The 14,498-nt window shown below is 29.1% G+C and overlaps 1 protein-coding gene across 1 annotated transcript; it reads right to left on the bottom strand.

Annotated features, from left to right (window-relative positions):
- Positions 1 to 9,139: 9,139 nt before the first annotated feature.
- On the bottom strand, positions 9,140 to 11,547 carry LOC139098839 (uncharacterized). The gene is made up of 4 exons (XM_070651178.1): positions 10,958 to 11,547; positions 9,615 to 10,751; positions 9,413 to 9,548; positions 9,140 to 9,346 (listed from the first exon to the last, which is right to left on the bottom strand). Exons 1-4 carry the CDS (start codon positions 11,327 to 11,329, stop codon positions 9,210 to 9,212), a joined length of 1,782 nt encoding a protein of 593 aa, XP_070507279.1. The 5' UTR covers positions 11,330 to 11,547; the 3' UTR covers positions 9,140 to 9,209.
- Between the last annotated feature and the right edge of the window lie 2,951 nt (positions 11,548 to 14,498).

The following is a 14,498-nucleotide window of genomic DNA, read 5'->3' as shown; positions in this document are numbered from 1 at the left end:
ATTGATCAAAACTTTTACTAGAGTTATTTTTGTAACATTAACACAAAACTGGTAAAATCCACAACAAGAATGACTAGCAATAATCTATAGGAAATTGGTTGATTTGAGATTTAAATAAAATTTGTTGCACTAGTATACAATCCCATCAAGCAAGACGAATAGAAATGTATAAACCTCGGTGAATTGGATTTCTATGGAGAATAAAAGAGACAAGGATTAAGAAACGCATTGTCGAACGCATTAGCCATAAACAAATACTGTCCCGATCGGCACAAATTGAAATGTTGCCACCATGGCGACGAGTCGGTCGTATACATAAAGCCAAGTGTCTGCCACTTGGCAACATTTCAATATGTGCCGATCGGGTATATTAATAATAATTTTAGTATTTATGCAAAACGACTATCATCGATTGATAAATTTGCTAAAGGAATTTGCTAAAAATTCATCGAAAAATATTAGTTAACCTTTAATTCTTGTGTCAATCCCATTTTTAATAGTATACAAAATTGAAACATAGTTTTTGATGATTGTTCAAAAGAGGATTTTTGTTTAAAAGTGGAAATGAGCAATCTAGCAACAATGTACATGTATCATGATATATACATACACTTTTGTCATTATAGCACTGACATGCTAACTCTACATGCATGCCAACTATAACTTTTTTCATTCATCAAAAAGTTTTTCATTCCGAAAAAATTAAACTCATACAATTCTCATTAAATATTTAAAACTGAATAAAAAAATCGCTCACCCGATAGTAGTGTGGCAAGAAACAAGAAGGAATCGAAATAAAATGCGGTTTTTTGTGAAAAGGTGTGAATAATTAATCAAGTTTGCAGAAAAGCTATATTAGCGTAATTTTTTTGAAAATGCAAGAAATTATGCAAACTCTTCTTAATGCATTAAGTATGCGGAAAAAGTACATTAGGATAATCGCAAAGTATTCTTAATCAACTATGTATTCTTCATTCATTTCCTTTAAGTTTTTATTTCATAATTTTGTTTTATTTGTTCATGGAGTCACCTGCAGTCCTTTGAATTATGTACTTAAACATATATATTTGTGCATGTATTTTAGGTAAATGAGAAGAAAACTTTCATTAAGTGGCTGCGCTTTTATAAAAGATGTAAGAAAAGCAGCTTTCATCATCAAGCGGCAAGGAAGTAATGAAAAAGTTTTATAATGACTTTTCCTTCTTTTTTTTCCCTCTTGTGTTGTCTTTTTTTTCTCTTTAGGTCTTATGCTAAAATTATGCACCGAAGGGTAAGTTTCTTTAAAAAATATAAGTCACTTTCATTTCTGAAAAGCCAGTTCTTTTTTCATTTGCATGCTTCAAGCTGGTTTCTTTTTTCTTGAAGTGACTGAAACAATGAAATTTTAATTAATTTTTTTCTTCTATTTCTCTATTTACAATAGCAATATCACCAACTTAAGAGAAGTCACATAAAAGGCAAGAAGTACAATACCAAGATGACTGGCGACCAACTGAAATATAATACCTCTCATTCCTCTCATCTAAGATTACCTTTCTTCTTCTTTGCAATGGCAATTCCGTGCTGGTAAAAGAAAAAAAGTTTTTTTTTGATTTCACTTCATTTTAAAAACTGTCAACTGCTCCAAACAATTTTCCACCAGGAATACTGTAAAGAATTTCATTTTGACTTTTTCATGTCATTTAAAAAAATCTTTTAATGAAAGAATTCGTTTAAAACATATTTTTTATGCAAAGATATTTGCATTAAATTGTATGAAATATTTAACACAAGAATAAACATCTTTATTACAATACTGAATATAAATTTTCTTTCTCAAGAGCTTCATTTGTAGGAACACGAATAAAAAAGGTTTAAAGTCATTATTTAACAATTTTATAATTGTGGCTAACCTTTCACAAGCTTATGGATAAAAAAAGTAATAATTTTATAGAAAAATGATAATCACCACTGGAGTTGCATGATATTTAATGAAAATTTATGCTTTTACATAATGAGGCATAACGACATGGCATTTCCGAAATTTACTCACAAAATTCTAATTATCATTCAAATGAAAAATTAAATTGCTTGTTGAGCAGTTTTTAATTGATATGACTCGTTTTTTATGTCCACAAACTACAATAAAAAGTGGAAAATGAAAGTGTCTAAAGGATAAAATAGTAGAAGTGGAAAGATGATGACAAATTGTGTGATCTAAGGGAAAGATTAGTTTGTGTGTTGGTGTTAAATCAAGGATTTAATGGCTTGCATGGCAATGAAATATGGAACATGCAAGAATTGAATGCAACATTTTGTGACAAATTCTCTTGACTTATCACATATTGACAAAATTACTTAGATGCTTTCATAGCATATAAATTAATTTATAGCAATGAAAGTTTTCGATCATTTTTCGTTCTAGTGGAAAATTGATAAACATTATGTGCTCTATATGTAAATATTTTTAAGATTCATAGTAGATAAATGGATCTTCTTGTGGCAAAAAGGATGTCAATTAATCAACACTTTGCTATTTTACAATTGAACACTTCTAAAGCTCATTCATTTTTGTTGATTTTGCTATCTCATTCGACATTTAAGTTAATCTGTAACAAAGCTTACCGTCATTGAATATCGGTATAAGATATTGACAACCCTACTGATATGGGAGAGGAAAATATGTCGAATCATTATTTTTCCTCACATCTACATGAACCGTAAATGTTCATAAAAGTTCGAATAAATGGATGAAAACAGTATGAGAGAAAATTTATTGCATTGTAAGTAATTCCTTTTAGCACATAAATTATTGATTTCTTTCCAATTAACTTCAACTCAATTATAGAAGCTAAAAATCCCTGAATGTTGTGGTTTTCAAAGGTTTTCGTTTTTTTTTTGTTTTAAAAATGCTTCCAATAGTTCCAGTATTTATAAAATTAATCGGAGTGCTCGATAAGTTCCTTAAATACTTTAGTTCGAAAATCTTATTGACACTTTTTGACAAATAGCTTAAAAATTTAATTTTGTAATAAATACAAAGTCGATCAATAAAATAAATTCAATAAAATCAAGTGTGGTTAAAGAAATAATTTTTCAAAATTTTACTAATCTCAGCTTAAAAGGAAAATTTTTTTTCCAGCGCTTGAAATAAAATTGTAACTGCTGTTATAAAATTTAATAAATTTTATTGGCAAAATGTTTTTTCATTGATTTTTTTTCCATTTTCTTAATTCTCTATATGGCATATGGTACTTTACTATCATTGGTAGCAACACTCCGCTGCAGAAGCTGTGATATGTTCATGTAGTCGATATATTCTCATAATGTAACTACCGTCTATCTTTCCTTTAATCCTCTTCGAAATCGAAAATAAATTTTACACATAAGTATAAATACAGGGATATCTTTGTATGTTACTACTGATCTGCTAGTTACTTAAAATCTCTCAAATGAAGATTACACCAAAATTTATTGCAATTAAATGCTTTTTTTTCTTTTTCTTCTCGGTCTATGTGGAAAACTTCAATTAAAATGTTTAAATTGCAGTAGAAAGTGCTATGGAACTTTTATAAGTAAAATACGAATGAAATGTTTACAATATAATTAACTATAAATTTCTTGTACTTGAAACAAAAACTGTGTTTAAACGAAGTGCAAGCTCAAATAAATTAATGGGCATTTTATTTTTAAAAAATTAAGCTACACAACATAAACTTACTTAAATGTATTGATACCACTAAGAGAACTTTTCAAAGCATAATTTTAGTCGAAAGAATTTATAGCAAATAATGCTCGCAAAATACTGTATAAACTAGTTCAAATGCAGTGAACAATATTTGTGTATGTGTACTGTGTACTCTGTTGCTTTAGAATACATTTTTTTTTTTTTTTTAATTTTTGTTTATTTGTATATAATTTTATAATTGTAATACAATGTTTAATTCTTATGGCTAACTTGATTATTCAATTCAGTTGATTCACATCACAATATAATTCATAGAAATGCTCTCTAACCCTAGACTTGAATAAGTTTACTGAGAATTTGTTCTTTACAGACATTGGTAACGAATTAAAGAGGTTAAGTGCTCTAACATAGAAGTCTTGATTGCCAAGTTGCGTTTGGTAATACGGAACTACAAAGTTTTCTCTATTTCTTGTTTGATGATTGTGTCTTTCATTTGCTTGATGAAGTTGAACATTATTTTTCATCATATTTGATATTATTTTAAATATGTGCATGCAAAGACTGACATTTGGACACGACCGGAAGGATTTTAATACTGTATAATTCTTTCTTATTACAAAACCAATCTTTATTCAATAAGATTCTAAGGGATTTTCTCTGCGCAACTTCTATCATATTCATTGCATAAGCAGGACATGCCGACCATATGACATTCATATACAAAATTCTTGACTGGATAAATGAATAATATAGCATCATTACTGTATTATGATTAAATAAGATCTTATTCTTTTGATTGCATAGGCGAACGAGATAATTTTTTTCTGAATGTCTTCAATGTGTTTTACGAAATTTAATGCTTCATCTAAGATTAAGCCTAATAATTTACAGGTTTCAACGCGTTCTAGAACAGAGTCTCTGAAGTGAATATTAAGTGCGGCTTCAGTAAAGTCTTCATGCCTTTTCTTATTATGGAAGCAAAGGTATTTTGTCTTTGAATGTTGGGTGTAAGTTGATGTAGATCCAACCAGTCACTTATTTTTCTTAGGTCACTTTCAATATTCTGTTTAAGTTCTACAGGATTGCTTCCTGTGTAATTAAGCTAATGTCATCGCAATAAATTACGAGGGTTCCAGACAGATTTAATTTAAAGATATCATTAATATATAGATCAAAGAATTCTCCTGACAAAATACCTCCTTGTGGAGTTCCTTCTTTTACTGTTTTAAATGAACTGAGCACATCGCCTATCTTCACTGACTGCTAATTCGTTAGGTATGCTTTGATTACGCTTAAGAATAATGGACTTAATTTAAGTTTTTTAATCTTTTTGTATATCAATGTTAATGCAGTCGAAGGCCTTTGTGAGATCTATACACGTTAACGAAACCGCACGTTTCTTATCAATTTGCCGGTAGATTTCATGTAAAATATGAATTGTGGCCGTCTCTGTGTTTGAGAGTTTGACGAAACCAAATTGGTTTGGATTCAATATTTTGTTCATTTCTAGATGTTCGTTCAATCTTCTGTACAACACGTATTCAAAAATTTAGCAAAAATGGGGTTTAAAGTTATAGGTCGATAATTCCTTTTCGATTTTTTGTCACCGTCCTTAAAAATAGGCGTTACTACTCCTAATTTCAAACAATCTGGAAATTGACCTGCCATAAGATTTTGATTGATAAGTTTTGTGATACTCGCGCATAGGGCTTTTTTATGGAATTTAATAAAGTTATTCGAGAAACCATACAAGTCTTTGGCATTTGACGATTTGAGATTGGCAATGATGAGATAAATTTCATCTTCTGTTACTATTGGGCAGTTAAAGTTAAATTCAATATGTATATCATCATCAATATTTATAGAATCAGCATTCGCGTTTCTAGAGTTTTGCATACCTATCGAATCAGAAATGTTTGTGAAATATGTGTTAAAATGATCGGCAATTGAAGCTTTTTGAGTGATCGGCATACCATTTTCATATAATAATTCACATGAGGATTCATTCGCAATTGTCTTATTGTACAGTAGGGAATTCAAGTGCTTCCACGTTTTTCTTGAATCATGAGAGTTTTCATTAAATACTTTTTCGCAATAATTTGTCTTTGCTATTCTAATTAACTTATTGACTTTGTTACGGTAGAATTTAAATTTAGCAGCTGAATATCCGCAATTTGGGAATTTTAACTTCAATTTGGAATACTTGTTCCTTATTTTTACAAAATTAAGAATTTCATGTGTTATGTACGGTTTTTTTGTGGTTTGTCTAACTGTTATTGTAATTGTGTTGTTGTCTACAACTTCTTTTATTCGCTTAATTAATTGATCAAAAGTTTTGCAATTTATTTTTTCTAGTAATTTTAGACTAAGAATTCTCTTGTTATTTGTGTATAAAAAACTAGACTGTTTCTCTTTTTCATGATGTACATTACGCCATTATGTTTATAGGCTCGAGATTATATTTTATAGGAATTTCTTATATATTTCTGTCAGTGCTACTTTAATGTCCCTTATTGTTCCCGAGAGATCAAATTATGTTTTTTTTTTCAGATGGACAATATATTATTGTGAAACTACTAACTGGCTTTAATGCGAATGAGTATATATCATATGTACATAATGAGAATAAATTTGAGAAATGTTGAAGAAAGAAGTCCTGATATGTAGGAGATGATAAATTGTTCATAATATATTTCTTTATTTCTGTATACAGCATACAGAATCAACAAGGAAAATTGTGCCGAAATGTTTATAAAAGTAGAACTTAACTCATGTTTTCAAGTTTGTGCCCAATTTATTCAGGAAAAAACCTTGATATTAGGCAAGAAAGGAAGTGTATTATTCGGGTCATTAGTACACTTAAATGTGTTTTTTTCTTATTATCTCACTTCTATCTTGAAAACCCTTGTATACGTTTTCCTGTTAATTATATCACAAATGTTGATGAATACTTTACACAGTTTATGTTACACACCTAGAAATTCTCTAATTCATCATATCTAAATTACCCGTAAAAGTATCATTGCGTGATCCTTGGCCATTTTTCCTCTATATTCTTTATCTTGTCAATTTTCAACGAAGAAACAACCATCAAAATGTGCTACAAGCAATTATTTTTGCAAAAAATAACAACGTATTAATAGTATATGACCTATGTTTAATGTAATCATTACTTTTATAAATAATTTCACTGAAACTTTCAAGGTTTTTTAAGATACCACCTAATTGCTTACAAACAGTCATTAGTCAATAAATACGCACACATATACGGTAATTATTGTTGACCTGAATGATAAGAAAATTATATGAAAAAAATTGAAATGTCGAAACATTCAAATGAAAAATAGAAAAAATGTATGATTGACGTCATGATAAAGTAAACAAATTCAGAAGCTTTTAAGGAACCGATTGAACAATTTGCAAAAGCTATTTAATAGACCATAATCATAAAATATATTTATATTTAATTGGATTTACTGTCGGTGTATTTCTTCTGTATGCATTTAATTTCTTTTCTTATCAGACATAGCACAATCTTAATCATTAAGTTGATACACAAAGTTATGTGACTCATAAAACAACTTTTCTCCTTTATATACAAACCAGTAATATTTAAACAATGTATGTATGTATCTTCTCAAATAAATATTACCAATGTGTATGAATGTCGAAGAATAATGCCCATAAGTTTTTATATTAACACAATTTCACTATTATATTCTGTATTTCCATTTATTTTATTGTATTTTCCTTTCTTTATTTCTGCGAAGAAATCGTTGAATGGAGTTGGAATCCTGAAGTCAATACACGTGAGATAATATTTTTATTCTTTAGCGTAATATTAGCAGTAGTCAAAAAATAAATTTGATATGTTTCAGAAGTGAAATCAATGTTTGCTCAATGGTTATATGTTCTTTTTATTTTATGTGTATTGATAGAGGTCTGGGCTCGTATAAATCTCATAAATTCCACTTTTTTGCACTTCTATACAAAAAAACTTACACAATATAAATAAAATAAAACTTTCTCGATTGAATTGTAGGGAACCTGAATAGAAATTGATGTGAATGAGCGCATTTTCAATATGTTTGTAGATCCCAAATAATCAATATTGCTAAATATTTAGCATTTTTTAAATTTTAAAGAGACTTCAAGTTAACCAGACTTCATATGAAATCTGAGTCAACTTCAAGCTTCGAATGACATTCCAGTTCAAAGACAGGCAGAAAATTTTCTAGTTAATGCAATTTCTTATTTTAAACATGATTCAAAAAATAAAAATATACTTGCGATTTTTTCTTTTATTGATTTTAGAACTTTCTTCTTTATAAAAAACAAGAGTAAAAAAAAATCTCATAGCAAAGAAAAGAAACAGTTGAGATGTGTTTCGGAAGGAAGAAAAAGAAAGGAAATCTCTAGCAGCCGCATTTTTTGCTGGGTGGAAAACATTACATGTAGTATAAAATAAGAGAACAATCGCTTCAGGTAGTAAACTTTTCATTGCTTACATTAATTTTTGTGTTGATGTTTGCAAAACAAGGAATTAAGCAAAAATGGAAAGACTGAAAAAGTATTTAAAATAAAAATCAATAATTGGACTTGAATTATTATCTTGTTCATCATTTTTCATTATTTTTACAGCTAATTCAATTATAATAAAAACTGAATGAAGAACTTTTAATAAATTAAACAATGGAAATTTCAAAAAAATTATGATTTTAGGCGGAATTCTCATAAATTTCCAATGAATCTTAAAGACTTGAAAAGCCTTGTATATCATATTTTGATAACTTTTGTTATAATATACAGTTAAAAAATTCGCGTAAAATCGTTTAACTTCAAAATCTAATCTCATTATGGAAACTTTTTTGTTATTAAGAAAACTCTTGAAGATGTTATCAAGTTTCATAAGACAATCATTTGTTACAGCATTAAAGTAGAAATAAGCTTTAAGGATTCATTTTGTATTTTATATTTTCGGCACGTTTAGTGTCAAAGGAGAGATCTTTCTTCTAATAAAAAGAACAAAGCGTTAAGCGAATAGAGGAACTAAATTGGAAAATAAAAGGAAAGAAGGAAATTAATTGAATAACACTTGACGTGATTATAATAACTTGAGATGCGAGCGAAGAGCAAGCATAAAAGACTACAATTTTTTAATTAAGATTGATTTTAATCTTTTTATTGTTTTTATCGTATTAAAGAATCTGAAAAGGAAGATTGGTAAAGGGTTTGAAAATTATCTAACTAATTTGCATACAAATTGAATTTATGGATTTACATTGATAGCAATGGTATAAGAAATTAAATGCATATTTTGAAGTCAACAGTCTTTCCAACAGATTAGCATAATATTCTTTAATTTTATTTCAAAAGCATTTTGTGTGATCGTATAAATGATAATATTATAAGAGCTATAAATAAGGCACTGATGAACCATGAAAGAATCTTAGGAAATTGTTTATTGTTGGTTAAGTGAAGTTTTACAAAAATAATAAAAATTAACATAATTATTTTAATTTTTCTATAACATGGCTATTGCCTATTGGATTCTTGAATTAAGTGGATTAATTATCCTTCCAAGTATAATAATCAAGTCAAGTTTTTTATCAATAACACAGTAAATGAATGGAATGTTTACAGGCACTTCTGTTGGTCGTTTGTAGAGTGATGATATTTCTAATATGGGAATATATAAAAATATATGTATAGCAACTACTCAAATCCAAATCATAACGTACTTACTTTTTAGTTGCTGTGTTGATTGCGTTCGAATGTTTATATTTATCATCTGTTCCACATTTTTCACATATAAAGTGTCATCATCTGACATCAATGAAAAATCAGCTTTAGTTGGTTCAAATATGTCAATAATTCCCATCTAAAAAGGAATAAAATCCAATTTATGAAAAATAGTGTGATATTAGAATTTAGTTCCTATACATACATTTTGTAAATCACTTGTTAAAATTGTGTTTCCTTTTAAATGGAATTTGGGTACAATCGTCTTAATCCAATGAAAATCCATCGAGTTTCTAATAAATCTTAAAGTACTTGCTGGATGAGATCTTAACTTACTCGTTAGAGTGTTTAGACCATCTTGAAAATCAGGAATGATTATAATTAAATTATAGTATTCAGAGTCTAAGTCAATTTCGAGAAAAGATGATTGAAGTGAATTTATATAAGCATATTTCATTACTGTATCGTAGAGTTTGTATGGTACACGTACTGTCTCATACTCATTGAGATAGAAAATATGTTCAATCGTATCTGAGTTCACGTTTTCAAATAAGTCCTTGTGATTGTTAATTCTACGCTTTTCCGCTGCTGTCGACCTAGGCGTGTGAATTGGATTTTCTGTTGATGAAGGTTGATGATGATGGTGATTGTGCTCATGATAGGCGTGGTGAGAAGATAACGACGATGATTTCGAAGTGGTAGGTATTATAGATGTTGTACTCAATGACGTGAGTGGAGAATATTGCGTAACTGCTTCCAAATGAAATTCATTCTCATAGTCGAGTATTTCATAAGATCGTGAGCGTCTGTTTATCGCACGATTTTTTTGAGCAACGTATGTTGACGGTGATGATTGCTTCTTGTCCCTACGGTGTTTTCCCCTTAAACCACGTCCCAATCTACCACGTCGTTTTCGAGTAGATGCAACAGTCGTTATGTTTTCGTCATCATCCGTAGTTTCATCATCCGTTCCATTTGCCTCATTCGTTGTGGTTGTATCGTCTTCAGATACTTCCTCTGATTGAGGTGTTGTTGTTAAATCTTCATCAACATTTTCTCCCGTGACATTTGTCTCTGTTGTATTTGACATATTCGTAGTTGGGACTTCTGTTGTCATTTCTAAAGATGTTGACGTTGAGCTGGATGCCGAAGGTTTGGAAGAATCTGTGAATTCTGTCGCATTTGTCATTTCGTCCACTTTAGAGTCTGTTAACATATTTGATGCGCCGTCAAGATCATAACCGTAAAATCTTAAAATAGTTTCATATTCTTGCTTTATCGTAATATTTTCTTTATTAAATATTAAGCCACTTAAGAGATTTTCCTTTTTGTAGAAGTAACTCTGTTGAATGTAAAAAATTATTAAATATGACAAAAGTGCTTAATATTTTAAAAGTCTGAATGAAAGCGACATGTCTGAACTATGAACAGATTTAGGTAATGAATATTCCATCAAAATGTAGAAATTCACATTCAAAGTTAAAATCATGATTTCCACTGACATCTAAATACAGTGAAAAAGACTGAGAAAGAAAAATTGCTACCTACTCTTAATCTCCGATGAATATCTCTTGTTCCAATTCTTACAATATCACGTTCACGCGGAAATCTTAAAGCTTCCTTCAACTCAACTGCACTTTTACCGCCACTTCCTTCAAAAAGTGCTGCAAGAACACTCATCAAACCACATGGTGAGAACGCAACATTATTTTTATTGAGTTTTGAATGCAGATCGAGAATAGTAAAGCCCAAACTGTTTGTTGCATCTACCATTAGTTCAACTGGTTGAAGTTTCTTTGGTATGCGATTATTATCATTTGAGACGTGCTCTGAATCACTAATTATTGAATAGATAGATATTGTGGAAGAAATCTCGATTAGTACTGATAGTAGCAGTGCAATCACTTTTAATTTCTTCATTTTCTCTCCTTTACACTAAAAAAATCTTTTTCTCTTCCGTTTTATTTCTTCATTCACTTATCCAGAACATATAATGAACAGATCTCAAGATATGCAACTGTAGTGATAACACTATTTTTCCTATATGGCGATAACAAACAGTTTAGTATGTCAGAAATAAGGAAAATCTCATTCAGCACGTTCTATAGCTTTGAGGAAAAATGCGAACAATGATTCTGTTTCCGATCACATCGAAATAAAGACTACTTAATGATGACTAAAACTCTTTTTTACTCTGTTGTATAGCTATGCTTGTCTCAATTTTTTTTTTATCGAGATTCTCTTTTCAATCTAAGTTCTGTTGTGTTTATCATTATGTTTGTTCCTCACTTTTTGTTGTTATTAGCAGCTTCGCATTTTCATTTCTTTCTTTCTCAATAATTTCAATGTATTTCTTTGTTGTCTCTTGTCATCTCTCGACTATATTTTTTCAATGATCAAACGATTAAAACAATGAAGGAAGTTGTAAGGTGTGTACTCAATGGAGCATAAAGCAAACATGTATAAAACTTTTCTGTCTTTTACTCTTTAGCCATTAAAAATAAGCTTGACAGTCAATGTTGTGAAAAGTAGACAAGAAAATTCTTTTTGATGTTTGGTCTACAAACATTTGAAATGATACAAATTAGAAGATGTAAAGATGTAACTTGAAATTAATAATTTAAAGCTCATCTTAAAAATAACTTGACATTATTGTATTTAAAGTGAAATTTTTATTTCATTTAAATTTTAGTTGATTTTTTCAATATTTTGAAATAAAAAAAGATTTGTCACAAAAATCATGTTATTGACAATCTGATACAGACTTTTATTCATTCATTCAAGAAATTTAGCTAAAATTATTCTGACCATTCTTTCTCCTTCATTTATGCAAAGCGAGTCGAGTGTTAGTAGTCATAAAAATTTAAACACACATCATTCTTTTTTTCACTTTAAAGAACGTGTAAATATCCGTGCAAAGAAGAATGAGAAGAGAAAAGAAGAATGAAAAGCTAGAATGGGCCTCTTTTTGTTGAACAGTCTTGTGAACAATACAACTAAAAAATTCCATCATTATGAGAACAAAATCACTCTCTTCTCGCCAACAATGATGACAACTCGAAAAGTCGTTGCACCTATTATAACAAATTACATGAAGCAGAAGCTTCAATACAAAGCTTCATGTCATTTTATAAAATTACCGTCATTGATGGCAGTTAAGTGAAATGAGAGGAGGAAAGACAACGAAGACAAATAGAATAAGTAAAGTTGCGAGACACAGAATATTTGATATTTCATCTCATAATATGTCATCTCGTTGTCTGCATTCACCTTTCACATAAATTGATGAAACGAGTAGTCAATGACGATAGAAAACATATCGTGCATAATAGAAGCGTAATTAAGCTATGTACGAACAAGCATTCAAAGGTGTTTTAAAGTTTTTTTTTATGAATTTTCAACCTTTTCATTCACATCAGATTATTCCTTTATGTCATCTTTAACATGTAAAAAGTAGCTAGTATGAAAAACAAGCATGAGTAGATAGACACTATATGCAAAAAATGAAGAATAAAAGAAAAAGACTTCATCATTCATACACATGTAAACATTTATTTCCCGTCACATCATTTTTCTTCATATTTGAGACTGTCTGTAAGCAGTGATTACAAGTCTGTTAAATAATAAAGCATGAAACTGACTAACAATTTTTGTTCATTCTTTCCTTTTCTCCCCTTTTGTGTGCATGATAAAAAAATTCTTTTTGCGTTTTAAAATTTTCAGCTTTATACATTTATGAATAAGTAAGTAATAGTAATATGTACATATATACAGATTTGTGTATACTTGGTTCCTTTATTTGGGCAAATGTCAAGCCATGAAAAATGAATATGTGGAAAGTTTTTTAATTAAAAAATATGTATATGTAACTATGCATAAAGGAGATGATTTTTTCATGCAGAAATAATATGAACAACAAGACCAGAAAAATGTTGATCTTTTTTGATCCATTTATATTGAGATTATTCTAGATGTAAATATCAAATATGTTTTGAAAAATATAATTCATGAATTTTCTAACTTATAGATTTTGACATTGTACGCTGTCAATCAATACTAGGGCTTTTATGGAAATCCTGTATACTTAATACAATCAAAAAATAGTTTTAGCCGAAAAAACCGGCTTTAAACAAGTTTCGACCTTTGTTAGGAACGTTTAAAACAGTTTAAAAAACAATCTCAAGTGTTAATATAAAATTACCAATTACTTGCGAAATTTATGCAAGACAAGAACAAGAATTATGTGGCACTTTTTGAAAAATTTGAGAATTTTCTTAAATTTTATTTTTTATTCATTACTTTGACATGTTCTTGAATCTTTTTTTTTCTTATGGGATAATTTATAACAAAAAGTCTTGCTTCACTGTGCTGTATCTAATATAATATGAAGTTTGTCTTTGAAAACAAATCAGGAAGGGTGATGAATGTGTTGATCAAAAATTTAGACAAGGATTCGTGCTCTGAAATTTTTTTCCAATAATGTTTGGCTGTTTTAGAAATGGTCAATCTTCTTTTTATGTCTGAAATGTAGATACAAGGATATGACAAAAAAAGAAGAAAATCTAAAGTTTACTTTGAAGAAAGAAAATTCTCATGCATGCGCGGAAAATTTTTTAATATAATATAATTCTATAAGATGTAGAATAAATATAATAATGTTAAGCAGGCAGTGACTCTAGAAAAGAAAAGAGCTTTAATTCAGTAAGCCTTCTGTGAATTTTTTGTTTTTTAATATAAACTGCTACTCTTTGTCTGTCTGAAAATTTTCTGTTTTATGTTTGCGTAATGAATATATTAAAAAAAATCGTTTACACTAAATTTTCCCTTTCATTAAACTTTTCTTGTTGCTATCCCTGCTCCTATTCTATATCATAACCACCATTGTTTTTATGAATATATAAAAGTGAATTGTATATTGTTATGAAGTCATGCACGGAGCTATAACAAGGACGTTCATTATGCAAATAAAATTTTCTCAAATTTGAAAGTTATTAAGGCAGTCTCTACTGTCATTTAGAATGCTTAAGGCGAGAATTTTTTACTCGAGCAAAGAAATGAAGAAAAATATTCTGGACTGACAAAAAAAATA

Source organism: Chironomus tepperi, unplaced genomic scaffold, assembly GCF_022539635.2.
Source record: "Chironomus tepperi strain 1889 unplaced genomic scaffold, CSIRO-AGI_Ctep_v1 contig_454, whole genome shotgun sequence".
In the NCBI taxonomy this organism is placed as follows: domain Eukaryota; kingdom Metazoa; phylum Arthropoda; class Insecta; order Diptera; family Chironomidae; genus Chironomus; species Chironomus tepperi.
This window is presented reverse-complemented; position numbering and strand designations above follow the sequence as displayed.